Source organism: Anser cygnoides, chromosome 1, assembly GCF_040182565.1.
Source record: "Anser cygnoides isolate HZ-2024a breed goose chromosome 1, Taihu_goose_T2T_genome, whole genome shotgun sequence".
NCBI lineage: Eukaryota > Metazoa > Chordata > Aves > Anseriformes > Anatidae > Anser > Anser cygnoides.
The window spans coordinates 148,939,637-148,962,060 of record NC_089873.1 but is presented as its reverse complement, the minus strand read 5'-3'; the positions used below and the strand labels follow the sequence as shown (position 1 = coordinate 148,962,060).

General features: G+C 36.6%; 1 protein-coding gene across 4 annotated transcripts in view; it reads right to left on the bottom strand.

Moving 5' to 3' along the window:
- MYO16 (myosin XVI) overlaps window positions 1-22,424 on the bottom strand; it is a 383,536-nt gene that overhangs the window by 2,962 nt on the left and 358,150 nt on the right. For all 4 annotated transcript variants that reach the window (XM_048077900.2, XM_048077901.2, XM_048077902.2 and 1 more), the window contains 2 exons: window positions 18,831-18,989; window positions 12,380-12,471 (listed from right to left, as the gene is read on the bottom strand). In XM_048077900.2, coding sequence (XP_047933857.2) covers window positions 12,380-12,471; window positions 18,831-18,989 — 251 coding nt within the window. The remainder of the gene's footprint in view (window positions 1-12,379; window positions 12,472-18,830; window positions 18,990-22,424) is intronic.

The window sequence follows — 22,424 nt, the reverse complement described above, 5'->3', positions numbered from 1 at the left end:
CTGTTAGACTGTTAAACAAGAGTTTCATATGAAGGAGTTTCAGAGATAATTAAAAAAAGATGTGCTTAAACATTGGTAGATAAGCATACTTAAAACAGATTGAAACTCTGTGAGGGTAATTGCTTGCATTCAGTTGACTAAAGCTTGATAGCACAACTCTAATGAACTACAGAGGCATTTTCAGTTCTGAAAGATGTATAAAGTATATGAATAGAGACAGCTCCACTACTATTCCAAGATCCATAAAAGCACACAGGTGCAGGGTGAAAAGCAAGTACAATTTGCCTGGGCAAGGCAATTGTCAAATGCATCCTATTTATAGCTTATAGGCACTTTACTTTCGTGACCCTGCTTATGCAAGCTGTAAATTAATGTTGTGCCAGCAGTTTCTCTATACAGCTCATTTTCCAGTGTATAGTGGACAAATCTTAGTCCAGTCTACAAATAAGTGTACATCTTTATTATATTTTTTAAACATGGATGAAAAAATATCTGAAATCGTAATTCATTATGAAATTGATCTGGGAAATAGGCTGGAAAAAGTTTATATTTCAATTTGGATGAAGAATGTGCAATGGAAATGCAGTGGCAATGAAACGCGAGGAAATGCACAAGAAATGACAGAACTTTAAATGAATCAATTAATTTAGTTAGATTTATTGAACAAGATGATATCTTTTCTCTTTTCCATTCATGACTAGACCTGTGACAAGTTAAAGGTTTATTATACATATTCATTATAGAAAAAAGATTTACTGAATTATTTTACATGAAGCACAATGTAAATCAGCAAGCTATGTTTCTTCATTATTATTCTCTACCCTGAACAGGTACTTTGTGAAGGGTGAATAAGGTGTGTAGGAAGTAAGTAATTTAAGAGTGCTAATCTTTTGAATGAACACTGAACAAACAACTTCAACCATTAAGGGGTAGAGATGGTACCAACTGATGACCAGGATTTTCCTACTTAAAGTCAACGGTCAATCACACATAGGCAACACAGCATTTGGGCTAGACCCACAAAAACATATATCGTTTGAATAGCTAGCATTTAACAGCCTGGCCATCTGGTGGAAACACCTACCCTGTGTTTGGTATCCAGAGTCCTACCTGAGAAGACAATTAAAGCAAAAGTGTCAAAGACAGTGACGCACAAGAGAAGAGCATGCAGAGTTGCCAATTCAATGGATTGCAGTGGAGTGAAGCAGTTAAACAAGGTCCACCTTTTCAGCTGTGAAGACAGCCAGATGAACAAAATCAATTTCTAATGAGCAGCCCAGGGAAGAGAGCCCAGGAGCATTCCTCCCAGCTCACAGCCCAAATCTACACTGTGAAAGAAAGCGTTCTCCTCCTGGCACTATGGCTATTGGTTTGTGCTGGAGCACCAATAGCTTAGTTCCAACAGAACAAACATGGAGGGACTTTTCACCATTATCTAGTGGTTAAGGTACGTCTGGAAATCAGAAGATGTGGATTTGACTTATTTCAAGTTAAGGAGGGGACAGAGTTCCCACATCCTGAGGGTGAGTTTAGGACACTGCAACTGCAAGAACTGGACTCTGAGCGCTAGGGAAAGGACTTTGGTTCCTGTGCTATGTGCTAAGGTGTGCCATCCATGTGTGGTAAGTGTGCTAAAGCAAATCCTTCAGAGTGAACCCCTTGTGGTTTCAGAGCACAAGAGATAGGAAATTGGAGACAGATCACTTTGGGTGTATGCTGCAACTGTGAAAATTTTAGAGCATGATTGTGCCTACCAAGTAATATGCACTTAACTTTTACCCAGTCATTGGAGAATGAGTTCCTGAATTGTCTTCCTGGATTCGAGCTTGTAAATTCTGCCTAAGTTCCTTTATAAGGGTCTAAAGCAGACATAGTGGCTTTAAACTCTGTCTTAGAATCAAGACAAGTAGCTATAAGTCCATAAATTATTTTAATTAGACTTAGTTCTTAGGCTGGTTAAAAAATAGAGCATTTTAATTATGAAAAGTTAAAAGTTTCACATTTTAAAATAATTTGTGACAAAAAGGTGTGCCAGATAAAAAGATTATCATTCCCATTTAAAATTAACTTCAGAATTATTTACGGATTTGGCTGTAGAAACTCTGGAAATTCATTCTGCATTAAAAGATCAAATTTTATAACTTTACAGAGGATGTTTTATAAGAGTAAGAAGTAACAAAGAGCTTATATTCTCTGTGTGGCAAATGCAACACAGTCTTACTCATTAAGCTAGGGCAAAAGGACTTATCTTAACCTGTCTGTCAGATTTGTAAGTTTGCACTAGCATGTTCTTTTATTTATAAAATGTTTTCTTAATTTTTCTCTTTCTATGGCAAAATGCAGGGTTTATTTTTTAAAAAATATGCGTATTGCACTCGAATCATTTTTTTGGTCACTCACAACTGCAGTGATTTTTCTATCAGAAATTCACTAGACAATGAAAAGGAGCATTTAATTACATTCTTGGACGTTAAAACTTACAAATAAATATCTCTGCACAAAGCATAGCTCTGTGTGCTTTATTATAGTTTAGTTTTTAGTTGCTTCTGTAAGCTTTAGTAAAATTCCTTAATATAGACATAGAAGTAAAACAGAAAACAGATTTTTAATCACAATACAGTTTAAGGACAAGTATAGCATATAAACCTGTACTCCTGAGACACATGCAGGAGATAGCTAGTCCATATTTTCCCTTCAGAGACATATTACTAATTATGTTCTTTAATAGATTTTTCAATGCTGGTACTTTAAAGTAACTGTCAGTAGATTCTCACAATTAATTATTGCAGTTTTATTATGTTTCTCTTCCATTAGTGTTTTAAACTGTTAGTAAAGTTGAAGTCCCACCATGAAATCCATGGGGAGACTGAGTATATAAGGGCAGTGATTTTACCTTTCTAACATCAGTTCAGGATCAATAGTAAATCATGCCATAAAGGTAAAATCTTGATGATAAATTATCATAATTATCTTAGAAATGTAACTACCTTCATAAATTCCACATTTTTAATCTTTTCCAGTTTGCAGACTGCCTAAAAATGTAAGCAGATCAAATCTGAGCCTGCAATCAATAGGTGACTCACAGTTATCTCTGTTATAACCCTTAAAAGTAGTTCACAAGTCCCAGTGGGTCTCCTGCAGATCATCAGTTTTAAAGACAGAAGTGATCAGGATGTTCTCACCTCTCATTTCACAATTAAAGACACAGTTTCATTCAGTAATTCTGGAAATAATTCTTATTCTATGTAATTATTATGGAGAGCAGCACATTTTGATTCAACCTGTGACAGGCATGCATCTCTCTCACACAAAATGTTTCTAACTCATTTTAATGGTTTCATCTTTTTTTGTTTTCCTTTTTTATCTTAGAAACCCCTACACTGACTGCTTCCAAACATATGTCACATCTTTTTTCCTACCTATAGGACAAACACACCACAACACCTCAAAAATCCCAACCTTTTCGGTACCAAAACAGATATGTTTTGTTTTTATTTCTCTGCTACAAAAAGTCACAGATCAGGAAGGGATTGCATTGCATTTCCACCAACTCTTGAATCAAGAAAAAAAAAAATCTTGTCAGCCTACATGTTATTTAATAATAAAATATTCATTTGAAGATACAAGGGGAAAACACACAGTTAAACAAGAGTGCATTAAGAAGCCTAGGCAAGCACTCAACAAAAATCAAATCAATATGTAAATCTGTGTTTGATTGGGAAACCTGCATTGGCCACGTAAGACCCCAGAAGGGATTAGAGAACGGCTGTGATAAATGAGTTTACATGCTTCTAAATTCCAATTAAAAACCTTCAAATACAAATGTACCACTGGGATCCAAACTGATTCATCCAATTGTCTTGTGAATGCTGGGACACGCATTTTTTTTTGTAAATGCAGACCCACTGGACATAATAACTTGATATATAATATGCAACCGTAAAGTGATTTTAGTTAATTGTTCTCTCAAACTGCTGATAATTTTCCTTTGTATTGGAGTAACCTTACAATCTCCAAAAATAATACTCTCCAAATGGATGGCAAATGGATTTATTGGAAAGGACAAAAGGGCAAAGCAGATCAGTACTGTCTGGTACAAATTTGGAATTGGTCTGAAGAAGTTATGCCAATTTGAACAGCTAAACATGAGATCCATAACTGATATATATTGCATTTGCTTTGTTCTGAACAAGAAAATGTCTCATTTAATTCATGTGCTTCTTACATCAAAAGAATAAACTAGCTTTAGATCAAGCGATACATAAGTGACATACCAATGGAAGTCAGAACCTTGCTGATACTTAAAATCTGGGGGTAATCTTAAAACTAACAGAGTTGGTATTTAAAATAAAATAAATCACCACAGAAATCAGGAAGAAATCTTTTCCTTCCTGAGACGCATTTTTCAGCTATCTTGATTTTTGGAGACCGATTTCATTTTCTTTCAAGCATAGTGTGATGCTGGAAGCAGGATATTCTGGGGGCAGAGATCACTTGGGTATTGGCATCTTTGATTCTATCCCTCTGCTATCACATGGCATTTGGAGAAGTGTCAAACTTCATCCCCCCAGAAAATCAATTCTATGGTTTGCCGTGGGTTGGCTTGGCTTTCTGAAAGGATTTTCCATAAAAGTTCATGGAAGAAAAGTCCACCAAGTATTGCTATGTATAAAATGAACTCTGCCTCCAGAAGGCTCTTCCTCACAGGCTGCTGGAAACTGGGAAGATGTACCCTGAGCCTCTCTGAAAGAGGCACCCTGAAATCCCTGTTTCCTAAGGCAGCAGTGTCTTGTTTTGCTCAGGAGAATCCTGGGCTACATGCATCTTTGGTGTGACTCAGATTTCATATTTTTAATCCGACCACAATTCTATTTCTGGTACAAATTGTCTGATTTTCTCTCAGGCTCTTGGATACTCTTGGTGGGTTTTCTCATTTGTTGATGTTGTTGTTGTTTTGTTTTTGTTTGTTTGCTTGCTTCCCTGGGAACAAAATTTAGTTGCAAAAGCAATGGTTGATCTTCAGTTCTTTTTCACCTTTCCCTCAGTGAAGTAGTAACATGCCCGGGACCACAACATTCTAGATTAATTAGGCTCCTCACCTTCCAGGAGGTCTTTCAGCAATCAAACAATGACATTATATCTTTGCAAAATAAAGCCACTGTACAAATCCTGAGCATAGCTCTAACACGTAATCTGGCAAAAAATATTGGACGAAGGTAGGGAATGTTCAATAATGTATGACAGCACACATTTCAGGCTCTCTGATTACTTGAGCTGGGAATACAGTTGGACAAGTCCACACATTCAAAACAGGGCTGCACTTTATTTATTTATTTGGATTTTGTGGGCTTTTATTATTTATTTATTATTGTTTGGTTTGGCTGAGTTTATCTATACTCTACATTTTTGTTGTCAGCTACAAAATGACACCTTACCAGAGTGACTAAAACTTCACCTTAGTACTGAAATATATTGTTTGTTTATTATTTTTTTTCTCTGAGGCAATATTTCTCTCTCCAGGCATAGTGACTACAAACTGCTCCTTAAAAATTTCAGGAGCATCCTCATAATTCACATCTGATGTGTCAGAAAAAAGATTATGTTCAGGATAGCAACTGTGCCTTTCTCAAGATGAGTTCTGAAAACAAATCATCCATTGTAGATGTCTCAGAACAGCTGACCCAACAATACTCATACCTCTTTGTACATAAACTAGAAAAAAAAACACAAATAAATACAAAAAAAATAAACAACACAAAAACAGAAAGCATGCTACTACTTAATTGAATGCTAGTACTCTGTGGTATTAATGGCGATATTTTACTTGATCAAATATCAATTAATTTGCCAATCATTTTTCCGTGAAGTTCTCAAAAATCTCCCTTGGCAATTGGAAGCTATGTTTGCCACTATGCTTTTGAGGCAATTACAGAAACCATCATCAACTCCTATTTTCTAATGTTGTATCTATCACCCTTGTACAGAAGGCTACACTTAAGGTCAAACAACATTAGAGGCAAACACCACCTAATTTATGGGCTGTTAGCCATCCAAATCCCAGCTGATCCACATGGATATGGCAGTATGTGAATGCAAAAGAGTGACAGGCACAGGTACCAATTTATTCTTTCTCATACCAGGCACTTACAACTGTGAACTCAGAAGCGAAGTCACGCTCTGCAGGTACTGTCCACGGGGTATGGGACCACCCTCCCATTGAACTAAAATTTAAAGCAGCCTTTTATGGTGACCCATTGGCCATTGTGGCAGCCCAAGGAGAATAACTACATACCTTAGCCAAGCTCCTGAGCTTAGAGAAGGTAGAGGGATGCTTGGGAGGTTTTGTTTCCTTCTCCTCAACAGTCACAGCAGGGAAAAATGCAATGAGGATGAAGAAGTGGAAAGACGGAAAAGGGACCTCAAACATATAGGGAGCTGATCATGGCATCTACTGGTTCAGAGGAAGAGATTCTGCACTTTCCCTTTTGGAGTTCACAATGTAGTTCCAGAAGTCAGAATTAGGACATACTTGCTGAGGAGGGAAGCATTTGGCCACCAAACACCGCTAACACAGCAATACAAGATATGTGTGCCTACTATAGTACACATTACCTCATAGTATTTAATACATAAGGTACATATTTTTGGCTGTAAGTCTTCTAAAAATAAAGCCACACTGTGTTATAAGTCCTGATTTTTGTCTGGATGTGACATTAAAAGAAGAATTCTTTGATATTACTGTCAAAACAATAAAACACAATTTAGGGGGAAGTACTGATTCAGGTCGACGATAAATATGAAACACTCTGTGTCCTCTCTTGGATGTTATGTGTTTACAACGGCATTGGTGATTTTATTGTTATACCAGACTTGGTTGATTGCTACATTTTTCTTCAAACTGTTCCAAGATTACTTCCAGCTAATAGCCAAACCCGATAGACATTAATAACGAATGCTAGAGCCCAGTGTTTAGAAGCGTGACAATAGGCTGGGGGGTAGCAACGCATCACATTCTTGAGTATTTTTTTTTTTAACTTCTGAACAGTCAACAAAAGAAGTGATTGGCAACAAATATTAAATCAAGTAGGAACAAAGGCAGCCCTTGAAACTATAATGAATATGCAGCTCTTTCTGAAGGAAGAGACTGCTGAAAGCAATGAGATTTCATGAAATAAGAGCTATGGCTTAAGCTATAATGAAACAATAAATACATTCTTCATGAATATGAAAAGACATTTCCAATTCTTCATTGTCAGGTGTTGGCTCCTATATTACTGCAATCTGCCAACCAGCACTATGGGGTTTAAACAAAACAGAAGAGATAAGACTGCAGATTTTTTAATATAACAATATGTGAAAAAAACACATCATTTTTAATCTTATCTCTTACCTTTTGAGCACGTGACAGATAAAACATGTTTCACAGAAGTAGGTAACCACTACTATTAGGATAGCAAGCTGCTTGCTTATTTAAGTCTTGTTCTGGGAGCATTTCCATAGGATGTTAAATGCATATGACTCCATTTGATTTCAAATAAGACGACGTTCAGTCACGAGAAAACTAAACTGCACAGAGAGGTTTTGCATCTGTTAATCAGAAATTTTCAACCTTTTTCCTCTGATAGGTGTGGACACTGTGGCTGTGAACTAACTTGCATAGTAACCACCCTATAGGTGAAGGTTTATTAAAGTTATTTGTATTTGGTGGAATATAAATATCACACTGATACATGTATGAACATGAATGTCTCATCTGGAACATCACTTACGACTTTCTACTTTTTTAACTCCTTAGTGCTGCTCTCTTTTCTCCCCACTATGCTGTAATCTGACATTGGTTCTTTCTCTCCTCTTTTTTCCATCTTTCTTTTAGTTGTTTTTTTCTTTCTGTGTGGCTCTTCCTTCTTTCCTCTTTCTAAATCCCCTATTCCTATTACAGTCACTTTATACTTCTTCCAGTCTGTCTTCTCTGAATCATCCCTTAACTGGTGCCTGTTTTTCTCCCCGCTCCCACCCCACACACAAGCTTATTAACACTCCAGTCTTTAATCTGCCCCTCATTCCCATCTGTTCTTTATCTCCAGGTTGTCCATTTTATCCCTTTACAGACAGACCATGTTGCTTCTTGCTGCCCACATAAGAAACAAGGAGTCTTTTAGCTGGTCTGCTTTTCTTTATTACACAGTGTCTTTCTCACACCACATCCCACTTCATAGCGAATGTTAATAACAACTTTAAAATATTTTTATCAAAAATAAAAAATACGGTCCTAAATCTGTGAAAAAGAAGACAGGGCTGCTTAGCTTTTGTGCAAGGTGCCAAAGACACAGTCCTGCTTTTGTTGTCTCTATTTTGTCTTGCTGATGTTTCTAATACGCCAAAGAACTTACACATCTCAACAGTCTTTATGCTCACATCTTTCAAACATATATGCTCACAGGAGCCACTGAGAACAGAGGAAGCAATAAATACTGTCCAGAGAAGAGAGTCCATTGGACTGGCTAAGGAACTGAGAAATTTTTAGTGTAAAAGGAACAGAGCACAGAGGCAATATTTTCTAAAGCTTTTTTTTTTAGTTTAGATGAGGTTTTGGTTTTTAGATCTTGCTAATTGATTTCAACATTTGTGGAGCCTCCAATATGCTTTGGATCACTTCCTGGGGTATGACTAAACACAAATAACTCTTGGTCATAACAAAATCTTCTACCTAGGCAAGATTATGGCACAAATGACCAGAAGCAGCATATATCCCCCATTTTGGTGTTTTCTTTGACTCTGGAAGAAAATTATGGGGTAAGAATTCAAGACCACAGGTCCAAGCACATTTGAAAGTCCCAAACAGTTTAAAAAAATCACTGAAGAAATTGACAAGAGTCAGCATTTCAGTAATTTAAAATCAGTTATTTTAAATCAAGTTTGGACGTGTCAGTTTCCCAGTTTTCTAATGTTCAGGGAGCAAGCAGGTGAGCTGAAAAAAGGCTTTCTGCAGTAGCTGAGTCTGATGCACTGCTTGCAGCTGATGTATTTGGGTTTAGATGCTAAGAGCAAAGTAGGCTTTCCTGTAAGGGTGGATCTGGATATTGTTTCTTGCAGTGTTGTTTTGCTGTATAATTCTAGTTTACGTTTGAAGATTTTCTTGACTAAAATGTTTTGTTTTACAAAGAAAACATAAAATACATGGAGCCTAGCATCCTGGGTTGCTGAGAAGAATACGTGTGTTTCTTTGCTAGTAAATAGTTTCTTAAGGACCTATTATCTGAACAAAATAAAATACATGAAAATTTTGGATAACCGGTTCTGAGAGCTTTGATCCCCAAATCCAAGGTTCAGTTTTTGATATTACAGATTTATATCTGATGTTAAGTTCTTTATGTTTTATGTTGTGCTTACTTGCAATTTATAGATATAATCACTTGGAAATCTACAACTGTACAGCCACAATACAATATGAAGGAAGAGGCATTAGTTAAAAAAATCATACTTTGCTGCTCACACTTTTTCTGAGGAGACAAAAATCAAACTTTATTTTTAATTATTTTCTTTTTTTTTTTTGGTAGCAGAATAAAGTAGAATTTTATTGTGTACGTTTCAAATAAGAAATATTTTGGTAATATTTTAACATTTTTTTTTCAATTGTCTTTTTTCATCCTGTTGAAATAGACCTTTAAGGAGTAATGGCCCTAGAAAATCATCATTTGTGGTCAAGACTGAACTTATTTTGTTTTCAATAGATTTCACTTTAGAGAAGATAAGTAAAGTTGCTGAGTTCAAATCTGCATGATATTTTATACTGGTAATTGCTTCCAGAAGTATTTGTTAAGATTGATCATTATGATGCATGTTGACAGATACTGAGCTGAAGAATTTGCTCTCTGAAATGTGTAGGTTTGCAGTGTGTGGAAAGTTTCAGGCAGTGGCACAGGTAATTATCACCTGATGTGACAATATGATGGTACTGCAAGCTACAATACCTAAACTTTAGTTGGTTGTACATGAGCCTTGAGATCCTGTGACAAAAATGAAATTAACTCCTGTCACTTCAGGAAGGAACTAGCAGGGAGATATAAAAAAATACATAAATATTAGAAGTCCCTGAAGGCTAATGAACCATTTTCCTTTAGCTGAAATGACAGTGTCAGCCAAGAAACACGAGGACCCAGTCTATGTTTCTCTCTCTAAAGCAATTAGTCAATCAGTACCTTCAAAGATCTGTGAAACAATCTGTCCTATTTCATATGTCTGTACAAGAATTACTTTAAAGTGATAAGGTTATTGTATCAAAGCCTGGAAAAGAGTTTTACAATAGGGTTATATGCTGTTAAGACTCACCTGCAGCCTGCTAAGAAATGTCAACTGTAATTAAAACCAATCATTTTCAGATATATGGCAGGCTTTTGAAATAGTGAAGAATTATTTTTACAGTAAGAATTTTCAGCCCTGTGAGCACAGACGCTTTTTTTTTTTTTTTTGTGGGAGGAAGATTTTTCTTTTTCTTTCTGCAATACCATTTTGGAAGATGTTTATTCATTAAGGGAATTGTATCAAAAATCACTGAACTGCATGTTCCTTCTCTAAACTTGTCACAGTTCTTATTAAGGCTGCATTTAGGGATCGTCCCTGCATGTAATTCTGAGTACATGGCATGGAATATATTTTAAAGATTTGTGAGACATTTTGCCAACCATCTATTTACTGAAAAGTGACATTTCAAAGTACTGAACTAAAATTGTGTTAAGCTTTTGGCAAGTAGTGTTGGAAGAATCAAATATAGAAGTTTGCAAATGGTTAAAGACTTTCTTCTAAAATAAAGCATTTAAATGTTGCAGACTAATTTCACATAAGGATACAGTTTCCACTTGTAAAGATAAGAAGAGGAAAATTACTTCTCTAGGTCCAGTTCATTTAACTCTCCATGTACTGTACTGAGGTAGTAACTTAAACGTGAGCCCCCTTGATCCCAGGCAAGCCCTTTTGCAACAGAGGTGTAAAGTTCTCCACAATGACTGTCTCACTGTGTGAGGTTTATCACTGCAGCAATGTCTGAGATTTGGGATTTTCATTCACTGGAGAGTGCTCCTTGGCCACCCTCATGCCCGATAAGGATTTGGTTGTTTATCAGAAATGTATAAATATACCATCTCCAGTTGTCCTTATAATCCCATACCCTCTTACAGTATGGTGACCTGGAGATAGTAGGCCTGTCAGAGGGGTGTAGTGATGGCAAAGATTTGTTCATTTGCACAGGGAAGGTATGTGCCCGTGTGTGCCAGTGCAGTTCTGGCAGGGCTGTCATATATCTGATGAGATCAGCAAAGTGTTGAGTACTGCCTTGGCACAATTCTTCAGTTCAGAGTTAAGTGATGCAGTTTTGTCTGTGCTTTGGGCAGTGGGGCATAAAAACAAAATGTGAAGACTTCCGTGCTACTTTGCTTACATATTTAATCAGTTGCAAAATACTGTTTTTCAACGTTATGTTAACACCTAATATGATGCTGAAGGTTGAATCCCTTTCCTGTTGGAGCCAATGGACAAGGATTCATTCACTTTGTTATGGCCAGGTTATCGTAATGAAATCTCATCCGTCCGCCACAGAGAAAAACAAACAACAAACAAACAAACATAAAAAAACAGCTTTTAAGTGTGATAAAGCACTTCCCTTACCTTCTGGTAGAATATTTTGGAAACTGTAGCATTGGTTGCTGAGAGGTTTCTGTTGAGGAAATTCCTCTCAGCTCCAAAATATTTTCTTTTTGGACAATATTTAGCTCTATGGTAAAATTCTTACAATGTCACATTAAAAAAAAAAAAGAGTCAGAAACACCGTTTTAGGAAAAGAAGACATTAAGATAACAAGAAAATACACTAATGCTATTTAAGTGAAATAAAATTAAATTGCTTCAATGCCTTAATGCCTCAATTGGGTACTTAGAAAGTAAAGTGTTTATATATAAAATGCTAAAGTAAAGAAATAAGAAAATGTATTATGAAAAATTTTGTTCCTTTTTGTTCATTTTATGCACATCAAAAAATTCTGTGTTGTTACTATTAAGTGGCATTAGCTAAACAGAAATTTTAATATACACAAAGTGTAAGCTTCACAATATGTCAGGACCTATTGTTGCTTAAATTGACACTGATATTTTGATTTTAATCATGCAGTATGGTTATCTTCACAATGGAAAAAAAAGAAAAGAGTATATTAATCATTGTCCTTAGCTCAGTACAAGCCTGTAAGAGAAGTCTGCATTTTTTAACACCCAACACATAGATTTGAATCAATAAAGCTTTCACGGTGCAGGCAGTACAAATTTTTACTCTCTTATGGAGTAAAAATTACTCTCTTTCACTGGTTCCATTAGACCATCAATTACATTTTTACCTGAGTAGTGTGGCTCTCTCTATGTCTTTGAATCGATGAGCCTGCTGTACTGCTGGCTGACAGTCTTGAATATTCATTTTCCTCTGGTAAACCTAAAGCAGAACAATAATAATTTATAATCTGACATTTATGCACTGGCTGATTTCAACAAAAGATTCAAAATACCTTGATGTGTTTTACTGCAAAAGAATGAAATACATCTCACATTTGCCTGGGTGTTTTGTTATTTCCATGCTTACTGAAGCTGGATATATTATTGTTTATCAAGCATAAATAGTATCATAGGTATGCATGCTGGTTTACAGAAGGAGCAATTGTACTGAAAGAGCCTACAAATAGCACTTTACCTATACACTGGCCAGGGGTTCCTCCTGCAATGCAGAAACCCCTGCCTCTTCCCCTGGCTCCTTTTCGTCACAGAAGCAATGCAAAGGGAATGGAAAACAGGTCCGTGGTCTGCTCTCGAATTAATGTCTCTAGTTGCAAGGGAAGTCGAGAGTAGCTCCAGGATTTACAACTTCATCTCATCAGTATAGTGTTTTTTTTTGTTTGTTTGTTTTGTATAATTTTTTACTTATTTTGCACTCTCCATATGGGAATTAGACGCTCAAAATTTAGCCGTGTAAAAAGCAGTCATCCAGTGTAAAAGAGCCAGGCAGTCTCCCTCTGGAGACAAGAGAAACAAGCACCTCTGCATAGTGACCTTAGAGCAGGGCTCATGGCCAGCACCTCCCCATCACTTCTGCTGGAGTGGGAAGACCATTCCCATAGCTATTACATTAGACTAGGTACCTACCTACCTTTTGGGTGGCTAAAACTAGAGAAGCTGAATCTGGGAATAGATATGTAACCGTGAGATAAACAAAAATGAAGCGAATCCTACTGTTTGTATATTATACACAACATACTCAGAATTGTGATGGAAACAATTCAAAGTTAAATGCAATGAATCCTAAACTAATTATGAGATTATGTACTGTACTACCCATAGTTCAGTTTCATGTTCCTGTTCAGTTTCTTGTTCAATCATGAAACTACCATAAAAACACTCTATTGAAATATGCTTGTCCTACAAACCTCTATCTTCTGTATTAAAAATACTTACTTTTTTATTTTGATAAATGAATATTAACACTTATATGGTTAGCAATATATGATTTAACTCACGTAAATATAAGTTGCATGAAAAGTCTCATAAAATAACCTGTTTCTGTGAGAGAAATAAAAGTTTTAAAGAGAGTGAATGATCCTTACTCTCTTTTGGCCTCTTTCTCATTTTTAGTTTTCCCCTAACACTGGTGCATCTCCTCAACTCTGTAGATAAGGACAGCAGCTTTATTTATATTGTTCTTCTGAATGAAGTTTGTGTAAACTATTTGGATCTTTTTCTACAGATTCACATCATCTGGACTTCTTTTGGACACACAAAGGCAGTGAAATGGTGGAAGCCCTGCTTGCAGCTCTGGAGACAGGACCAATCTTGGGAGAATCCAGCACTTCAGTCCTGTTCTGCCTGATGCAGAGAGGACATCTGACCCTGTTCTCTCATTGCTTTGAACTACCCATTATTTTGAGTTACAGTTCTTTCATTTTTAAGGTATATATTGGAGCAAGGTCTGATACTTGTGGTCTCCAGCATTCTAGGTTTGTAAAACATATGTTACCCCTATTCCTTTCTTACATTTATTAAAGTCAGTAAGCAATCCCTATCCTACAACTGTAAATTTCTCCTCAGCAAAATCACATATTTTTTGACAAATGAGATATTTGAAATAAGTGTTTTTATTTATTTGGAATTTCCCCCCAAAAAATCCATTTTTGTCAACACAAACCAAATCCTTTTTTTTTTTTAATTAGTTCCTGAACTAATAATGTATTCACATGGATTCATTTTGTATATATCTCAAACAACAATAAAAAAGTCTACTATTTAATTCAAAATGCCTTTTAAAGTATGTGTTATTAATTTAACTCAAATACAATATATATTGTAAAATATTTTCATGATTCTAGACACCATAAATGAATGAAAAACTTTCCTAGGCCAGCAATATCCTTTTGGAAAAGATACTGCTTTTGCACTGTATTCATACACTTTAGGATCTATGGTGCATGACAGCCTTGAGCTAATAATAAGGTTATCAATGATTTTCTGTTTATTCCTACGAAAAGCACTTTGATAAGCAGCCTTATCAAGTAAGTAAAGTTTCCATGTACAGCAACAGCACGTCAGCACAGACATGGAAAGCAGAGGCTTGGTGGAGTTCGGAAAGATAAATGGAGTAGTTGATCGAACTCTAAAAGTTTTCCTTTACGTACACCTAAGTAAATATTAGGATACCACAGCTGTGCACTGAATAAGACCTTGCTTAATTCAGCACAAGGTTGGAAGCATCAGTTTAGCAGGGGCAGCATAGAACTACAAGAACATAATTTAATGAGAGGTTCAAGCTGGAGCATAAATTATGACATAAGGACTGGGATTTCTTGAAACTACTTTCGAGTTACCCAAAGTAAGTCTAATTGTGATTTTTTTGGAAAAATTCTGCTTTGTAAGGTTACTGAAATTATACATGTTGGTGACAATGACAGCAGGGAATATGATTCAATCAATAATCTGTGACTGGGGAAGTTAAACAAAAGAAATGTATTCCATTATTTTCATTTAATAAGAATACAGCCTTGTCCCAATCAACATGTATCTTCAAACTAGAAATACAATCTTTTACTCACTTGCCCCCATAATGCATTTTCCATACTGCTTCAAAGGAAGGTCCCACACTCAAACTCTGACCTTCTTACTACACTCCCTTCTTCCCATGCCTGCCCTGCTCTCATATGCTGCTCTTACGATCCTTCAGATAAATGGCTTGCATCTCAAAATTATCGAGATCTAGACCACTGGACATCTAGACGTGCTTCTGTGGTTCCAGAGAACCTCTAGTCTCAAAGGCTCCACTTCCCCAGAACTGGGGGGCCTGCACCTCCTGACCTCCAGCATATTTTGCAATTCAACAGCAACATCAAAGATGCTCTGGATCTTTACAACTGTGACCACAAATCATAACCCAAACCTTCTACCTTTCTCCATGATTCCGTATCCACACACAGGTTCGATCTACTGATAAGCTCCACTCGACACATTGGCTGCTACAGTGTAAAAGAGGCATCACCAGGAAAGGCAAGGAGGTGATGTAAGACTCTGCACTCAACAGCATGTAGCCTGTGTCATGGGGACATGCCCCTTTTCTGTCAGGTTGTCTGCTGTGACGCTTCTCCCATTCTATGTACAGATGAGAACCTGTGGCCTAAATCTAAGATTTGGGGTTAAGTTTCAAAAAAATGTACAGCAAACTAGTCCACAGGTGACCCGCTTAGACAGAATGGCTACCTTCTTGACAGATGAACTTAGATGAGACTAATCCCCTCACCAGAATAATGTGTAGGACTCTTGGGGAAACTGACAGGTTCTTGACAGCTACTCCTATGCTGATCAGCATAAACTAGACAGTGACTCCTCTCACGTGTATCTCCTCACCACGAACAGGGGACCTCGGTTATAACTGAAGGGAAGAGGAATAACCAGAGAGGCTTCCTTTGAGAGATAGCAGGGTGACAATGGAGCTGGATGCACGAATGGCACGGTGTTAAGTGCGTGCCTGTACGACCGCTGGGCAGGATGCAGCACAATGCTGCCAGAGTGGTCTCCTTTGGTCCAACAGGACAGTGTCATCTGTACAGTAGCTACTTCAGTTTTCAGTTGGATCACACTGGGTTAAGTACCTCTACAACACACTCCACTGGGGGTAAAAAAGTGTCATGTATAACATAAAAGATTACTATAAGCTTTATAATTACTCTTTGTGCTTGGACAAGAAAGTAGAAGAAAAAAAAAAAAAAGCTTTCTTTTAGAACAAAACTCTGTAGATATGGAAGGTTTGTGGAAGAAAACTAAAAAAGTACTCTGTACTACGTTCATAGCACAGAGGTGTAGAAAACTGTTACTACTAATATTAAAGATAAACTAAAGAAGAAGAGGATTACTTTACATAAAATGAAAAAGAAACTTCTATTAAAATTCCAAGCAAACAGCAGTGCCAGATATTAAACTCAGCTTGTGAAAGCAACACAGCATTAATCTATTTGGAAGCTGAGCCAGCTAGCTTTTTAGCTGCTTACTAATGGTTTTCTAAAGAATTCATCAGATTAGAAGATTAACATCTTGGTCAAGTTGATTATCCTTATGACCATAGTGAATTTAAGTTTCATGATGCTTCAGAGAAGTGGTGCTGACACTTCGCTTCATTCATGACAGCAAACGACTAGTCATATTTAAAAAATTGCCTCTGTATTAACTCACTTGAGTAACGCATGAATCTGGATTTTAGTTCTAACAATAAAAAGTAGAGTATATAGTTCCACTGTGTAACAGTGGGAAGCAAATTATTGTATGCTCAAGAGTTTTGTAATCTCAGCATCAACTAATTAATAATACATTTCAAGTTTTATTTTCCTGAAAGCTAGCTTGTATAAACTAACAGAAATGAAAAAGTATTTAACATGGAAATATCTTATGACACATTAAAAAATACTAGTGTTAACCTAGAGATATCTGAAAAGACAGATTTTGAAATCATGATAAATCCTGGAAGGAATACTTTTTCTTTTAAGCAAACTGGCAAGCTCTTTTTCAGGTCATGTAATCTAAGTACACTGAAGTTTTCCATACTGTTAATTTTTTCAATTATTATTAATGCTATCTAGAAAACTAGAATTCTGTACCACAAAATTTATTTTTTGATTTTGGTCTGTATCAGGGTAAAACTAAAGCTTTTCTAGAACAGTCTGATAGACAAAGTGTAGATTTGAACCTTATAATATCACAAATAATGTTAATTCCTTACCCAGTGGGATACCACAAGACCTAAAGGGACGTTTTTTCTGCTCATAGTATACAGTAAATACCAAAACCATTCCTTATGAAAGCTGCATCAAAATTGGCAATCTTCCATTGAAACTTTGAGTTTGATGAATCAGTGTTTCTTAATGGAAAAAATATCTTACTGGAAAATTCCACTGCACAACATTACACCTTTATGATTAAACTTTCCGTTTACCAATAGTTTAAAAATAATTAGTTTATGCATAATAGATACTGTGTATTATCAATAATAGCCCTGGCTACTAGCAGTTGCAAATACACTAATAAAAAACTTCACACAAATAATAATAAGCACACATCTCGCCTACTAGTTGGCCTTTTATTCAAGCAATGACCATTTATTTCAGTAACTGCGATCATTTACTAACTCAACTATAATCATCACAAATTATAAACATAAATCATCACTTCATTTCTAAGCTGAAAGAAACACAGCTCTTGTGATTAAACTCCCAGTTAAGGGATCTGGGGATAAAATGGTTGCTCTTATAAAAAGCTGATCTCCCACAGGTCCCATTAGGACATCAGAATATATGATTAAAATCCTACATAGAAAAGAATCAAAGCCTTGCTCTACCCACAGATTTTGTGTTGCTATAACAGTCTGACTGTTATACATATCAAAAATATGTTCCCTCCTCCCTAAATTGTTATATTGATACAAATGGGGAAAAGTTAGAATGGACAAAGATGCCTTTTTCTTCTATTACAGTGCGTTCCCAGTTCCACACAGGAATGAATGCACCTTTACACTCCTGTAACTCAGACTGGAAGAATTTTTTGCTTTGATTATCAGAGAGAACAGGAAGAATTATTTTGGCAGAATAAATTTTCTTGGAAAAAAAAAAAAAAAAGAATTATTTAATTTTGAAATGCTTCATTTCAAATAATAAAGCTTGATTTTTTCATTTCAAAGCTTTTGCATTTTTTGAAGTTTTTGACAAAACACTTGTTCCTCCACATCCCATTGAAATAAATACTTTCTATTTGTCTTATTTATATTCATACCATACTTGTGTATTTGTATGATATGGTTTTATGCAACAGAGGTGTTATATCCTTAGGATTATGTTTATAGGACCTTGAAAGATTTCATTTGGTCATTGTTCTTGCCCCATTTTGATCATCTTATTGCAATTATAAACAATTTGCCATTCACTAGCAAGGCACTTGCACCAGTGGGAGATTCTGATTTTCCATTTGCTGTCCAATTTTTATTGATTATAGGGTCAAAAGTCTCAAATCTCTGTTCTCCATGCCTTGGGTTACTTACAGACTTGGAGCTGAGGTAATTACAAATTCCTTGTCAGAAGTTGTTTTATTTTCTTCACATTCAGCTTTTATTGGAGAGGGGCTTATCAGTTCATACATATGAAGTTAAGCCAGTTCCAGAAACACAGATATTTCACAACTGAGGAGATCCAGCTTGACTATATCTTAAAAAGCTCATTGAAAGATGCACTTCAGCAATTTTATGTTAGAAGAGCTTTGGGATTAAAAAATGCTTACCATTTGATACTGAATTTCCATTTTCAGCAGTCACAGAACTGGACAGTGGATTAGATGACTGAGTTCCATGGTTATTTGCATTTTTATCCTGGGTTTCTGATCCAATATCTGATGCATTTGGATCTTCCCTGCTCCTCAAGTTTAGATTAGTTTCAGCACCTGTCACAGACAAAAAGCTTGTCAGCTTCATATTTGCTACTGGCTTTTGCACATAAGTAGACAAAACTAATACAAAGAAACCAAATTTATCAAATTACTTTAGTTAATCACTACATTCACTAGACCGGTCATAAATGTGGAAGGTTTAAGTCAGTGATTTTTGCAGGGTTCTTCTTTGTTCCACCAATAGCTGTCTAAAATTTATGAAATTGAAAGGCATTAACAAAATTTCCTTTGTACTGTTCTCTTTACACATACATCAGCTGATAAAACTCAACACGTGTTTGTGTTGACCCTATTTCAGGTTCTATGTCTATGTCACAGGAGTTCATATACTGTTGTCATCACTGCAATGTCTTTCACCATCATATTAGGTGATATGAGCACCAGCTATAACACGGCTTTATTTTGTTTCTCTTATTTCTAAGAAATGAAATGGCCTTTAATACAAAACCATACGTAGCAAGATTCCTGCCAGCAGGGCCTCCATGTGGGCACTATTTACCATGTGTCAAGGCTCTCCAGCCATCAACTATCACTTTCTATAATGTTCCAGGTTTTCACGTTAAATTTATTTTGCCTTCTAGTTAAATTTCTTCAAGATACCAAGAGGAGCCCTGATCCTCTAGGACATCACAGGCTGCATACAATGCACAAGTATTTCTCCAAAGAGAAGGGCAAAACTCTTCTCTTCTTCCCCCCTTGACTGATGGCACATCTCCACAGAGCAGAAGAGCTCACCACAAAGTGCCCTGAGCTGGTCCCAAGCTTACTGGGCTTTGTCAGCCCCGTGCTCAGCCATCAGGCATGCCACGCGATGCTTCCCACTGCAGTTCAGAGGCTTGAGGGGACTCAGAGCTGGGAGACAAGAACATGAATGGATGGGGATGGCAGGAGGGAGCCGCACTGCATGTCTGGCATCCCAGGCTACCCTTACTCTGCCCTCTGTGGAAGGGCTGATGAGACTGCATTAAATGCTGCACTGGCAAGGCTATGCAGTTCTTGGTGGATTTCTGTCTCTTTTCCGTCTTTCCATAAATTTGGTGGTGAACACCCTGTTTCCTTGCCATAATGAGGTTTCTTTCAGAGAAGACAAAAGATGAATTCTGTTTCCTCTCTGGCTAGCTCCATTTCAGCTTCCCTAACTCCCTCCACCCCCTCTGAGAGCTGGCGTTAGCTGCGGGTCTGATGCACAGTCGCTGACACGGGTGCAGAGGCCCTCATTTAGCACTCTAAAATGGAAATATTTCCTCTGTGACAGCTCTCAAAGAGCTATTCTTTGCTTTCGGTTGGGTCTTCTTAAGCCTTGTCATAATAGCAGCAACAACCAACAAAGGTCAAAAGACTAGCTATTAAAACCAACATTACAGCATTTATCCATAATTCCAGTGACATTCTCAGCTCTCCCAAAGATGCAATACATCCTTGTAAGTCCTAAGCACATGAGCATTTTTCAAAGGAAAAGGAAAAACACTTTTTCATCAGGTAACAGATACTTTGCCTGAAGATTTTCAAACCTAATGCTGAGTGCATGGTCAATTTTTCATTTTCATGCCTTAACTGAAAAAAATCCAGGGTTACAAAGCACTAACATTTTAAAAAATGAATTAACAACATGAAAACGATACTTCCAGTATGGTTGACTTGAAATGTTTCCTTTCATTGAAAAGGCCTTTCTTAGCTGTGTTTAGCTTTCAGTTATCTAACTCTGAATCTTTCTTAACATTTCCTTTTCTAACAAAAAAAGCTGTCTTGAAAAGTCAAAAAGTTCATTTCCAAGCTGTCAGAATAAAACATTTCAATGTTTTTTTATTCCCTTCCTTGCCCTCATTCCCTGATCCTTATTTGTTGCCAGATCTGATTGGAGTGTTTCAGTGGTGCTGTTTCATAAACTGCATATTTAGGCAAATGTGCTATGCACTGAAAAAATTAGGCCAGCTCTACCGGCAGTAACTGATTTGAGGCAGGCAGTAGAAAGGGAGTCTGAGCTAGAAAATGCATGCAATACAATTATAAGAGCATGCCTGACTTAGCTTTTGTACAAGCAAGTTGACTGAAAAATGCATCTTTGCAGCTTGTATTAAATTTGTCTGAAAAGGAAATGTCACTTTTAGATGTTAATAGTCAGTGCACTTGCCTATAGATCATAATCCACCTACATAATTATTGTGCCACCTTTTACATAAAGAGTCTCAGGGGAAGTGGCTAGGATCCTTATTTTTCTTGATATCCAAAAGATTTATTGATTTGCCTGACATCTGCAATTCATTTGATTGTTGAAGTGGAAAGACATTTTCTTGCATTCCTACTTTGTAGAAGTCTTTTGTTTCATAGGTACATTGATATCTTTTCACAGCATTCATGAAGCGGTCTTGGAAAAAGAAAAGAAAAGATTACCTTTTCTCCATTGTATGTGTAAGATGAAATACTACAAAACATTGTGGATAGCTGCTATCGAGCTAAAACATCATCACAAATTGGCAGAAACAAGTAGTGGACAAATATGCAACATACCTGTTGGGACAGCTATCTAAATAGAGATCTGTTATCCCATTTGCTCTATTCAATCATTGTTAGAAATGCACATCTTCATTTGCTAAATAAAAGAATCTTACAGAGAAAATACACTCCACAGTGCCTTATTTCCTTTCTCTCAGAGGTGAGAAAGAAGTCCATATTTTGTTTCAAAATAATCTGGATTATACAAAGGTACTTGAGCTAATTTTCAGTATAATGGGCATCTTCATCTCCTTCTTGGAGCAGTCATGTGAGTCTCTGGAAAAAGTGTAAACACATATGTTGGCTAACTTCTAAAAGACTCCTGGAGAAGCTGGAGTTTATCCCTAGCAAAAAAAAAAAAACCAAAAACTCTTTATTTATTTTGGGCTTTGTGTAAGACGGGTGAGTTTTTTAAGAAAATCTTTTCTATACATAAGATAATAACAGAATGTTTTAGTCAGGTGTAACCAGGGTACTGTCCCTGTGCTGCAAAACTTATATTGGGCAATCCAGGCTGGAAGGAACCTCAGGAGGTCCCTAGTGAATCCCCTGTGACTTTATCTTCTGCTCTGGGGTATCTCTCTCTGCTGCCTCCCCACTACCTAAAATATCTCTGAGTATAATAAACATGTCTCCTGACGTTCTGTCAAAACAGCTCTGTCCCACATCATGTGCCATTGCACAGTGGACAACTATAAAAGATATAAGAAGCACTCTGGTAACAATGAAGACTTATAGGAAAGTTCCCCAATTCTAATTTTATCCATTAAATATTGGTCTGAAATTCACTTCACCCTCACGTTATCTCAGTCATCTGATATAAAAATTTGGACATTTCTCAACATTAAAGTCAGCTTCCCCCTGCCGCCATGAACCCCTGCAGAAACAAGTATGCACTGCTCTCTCATCCCTTATCAACTTTCTGGAACTATAATA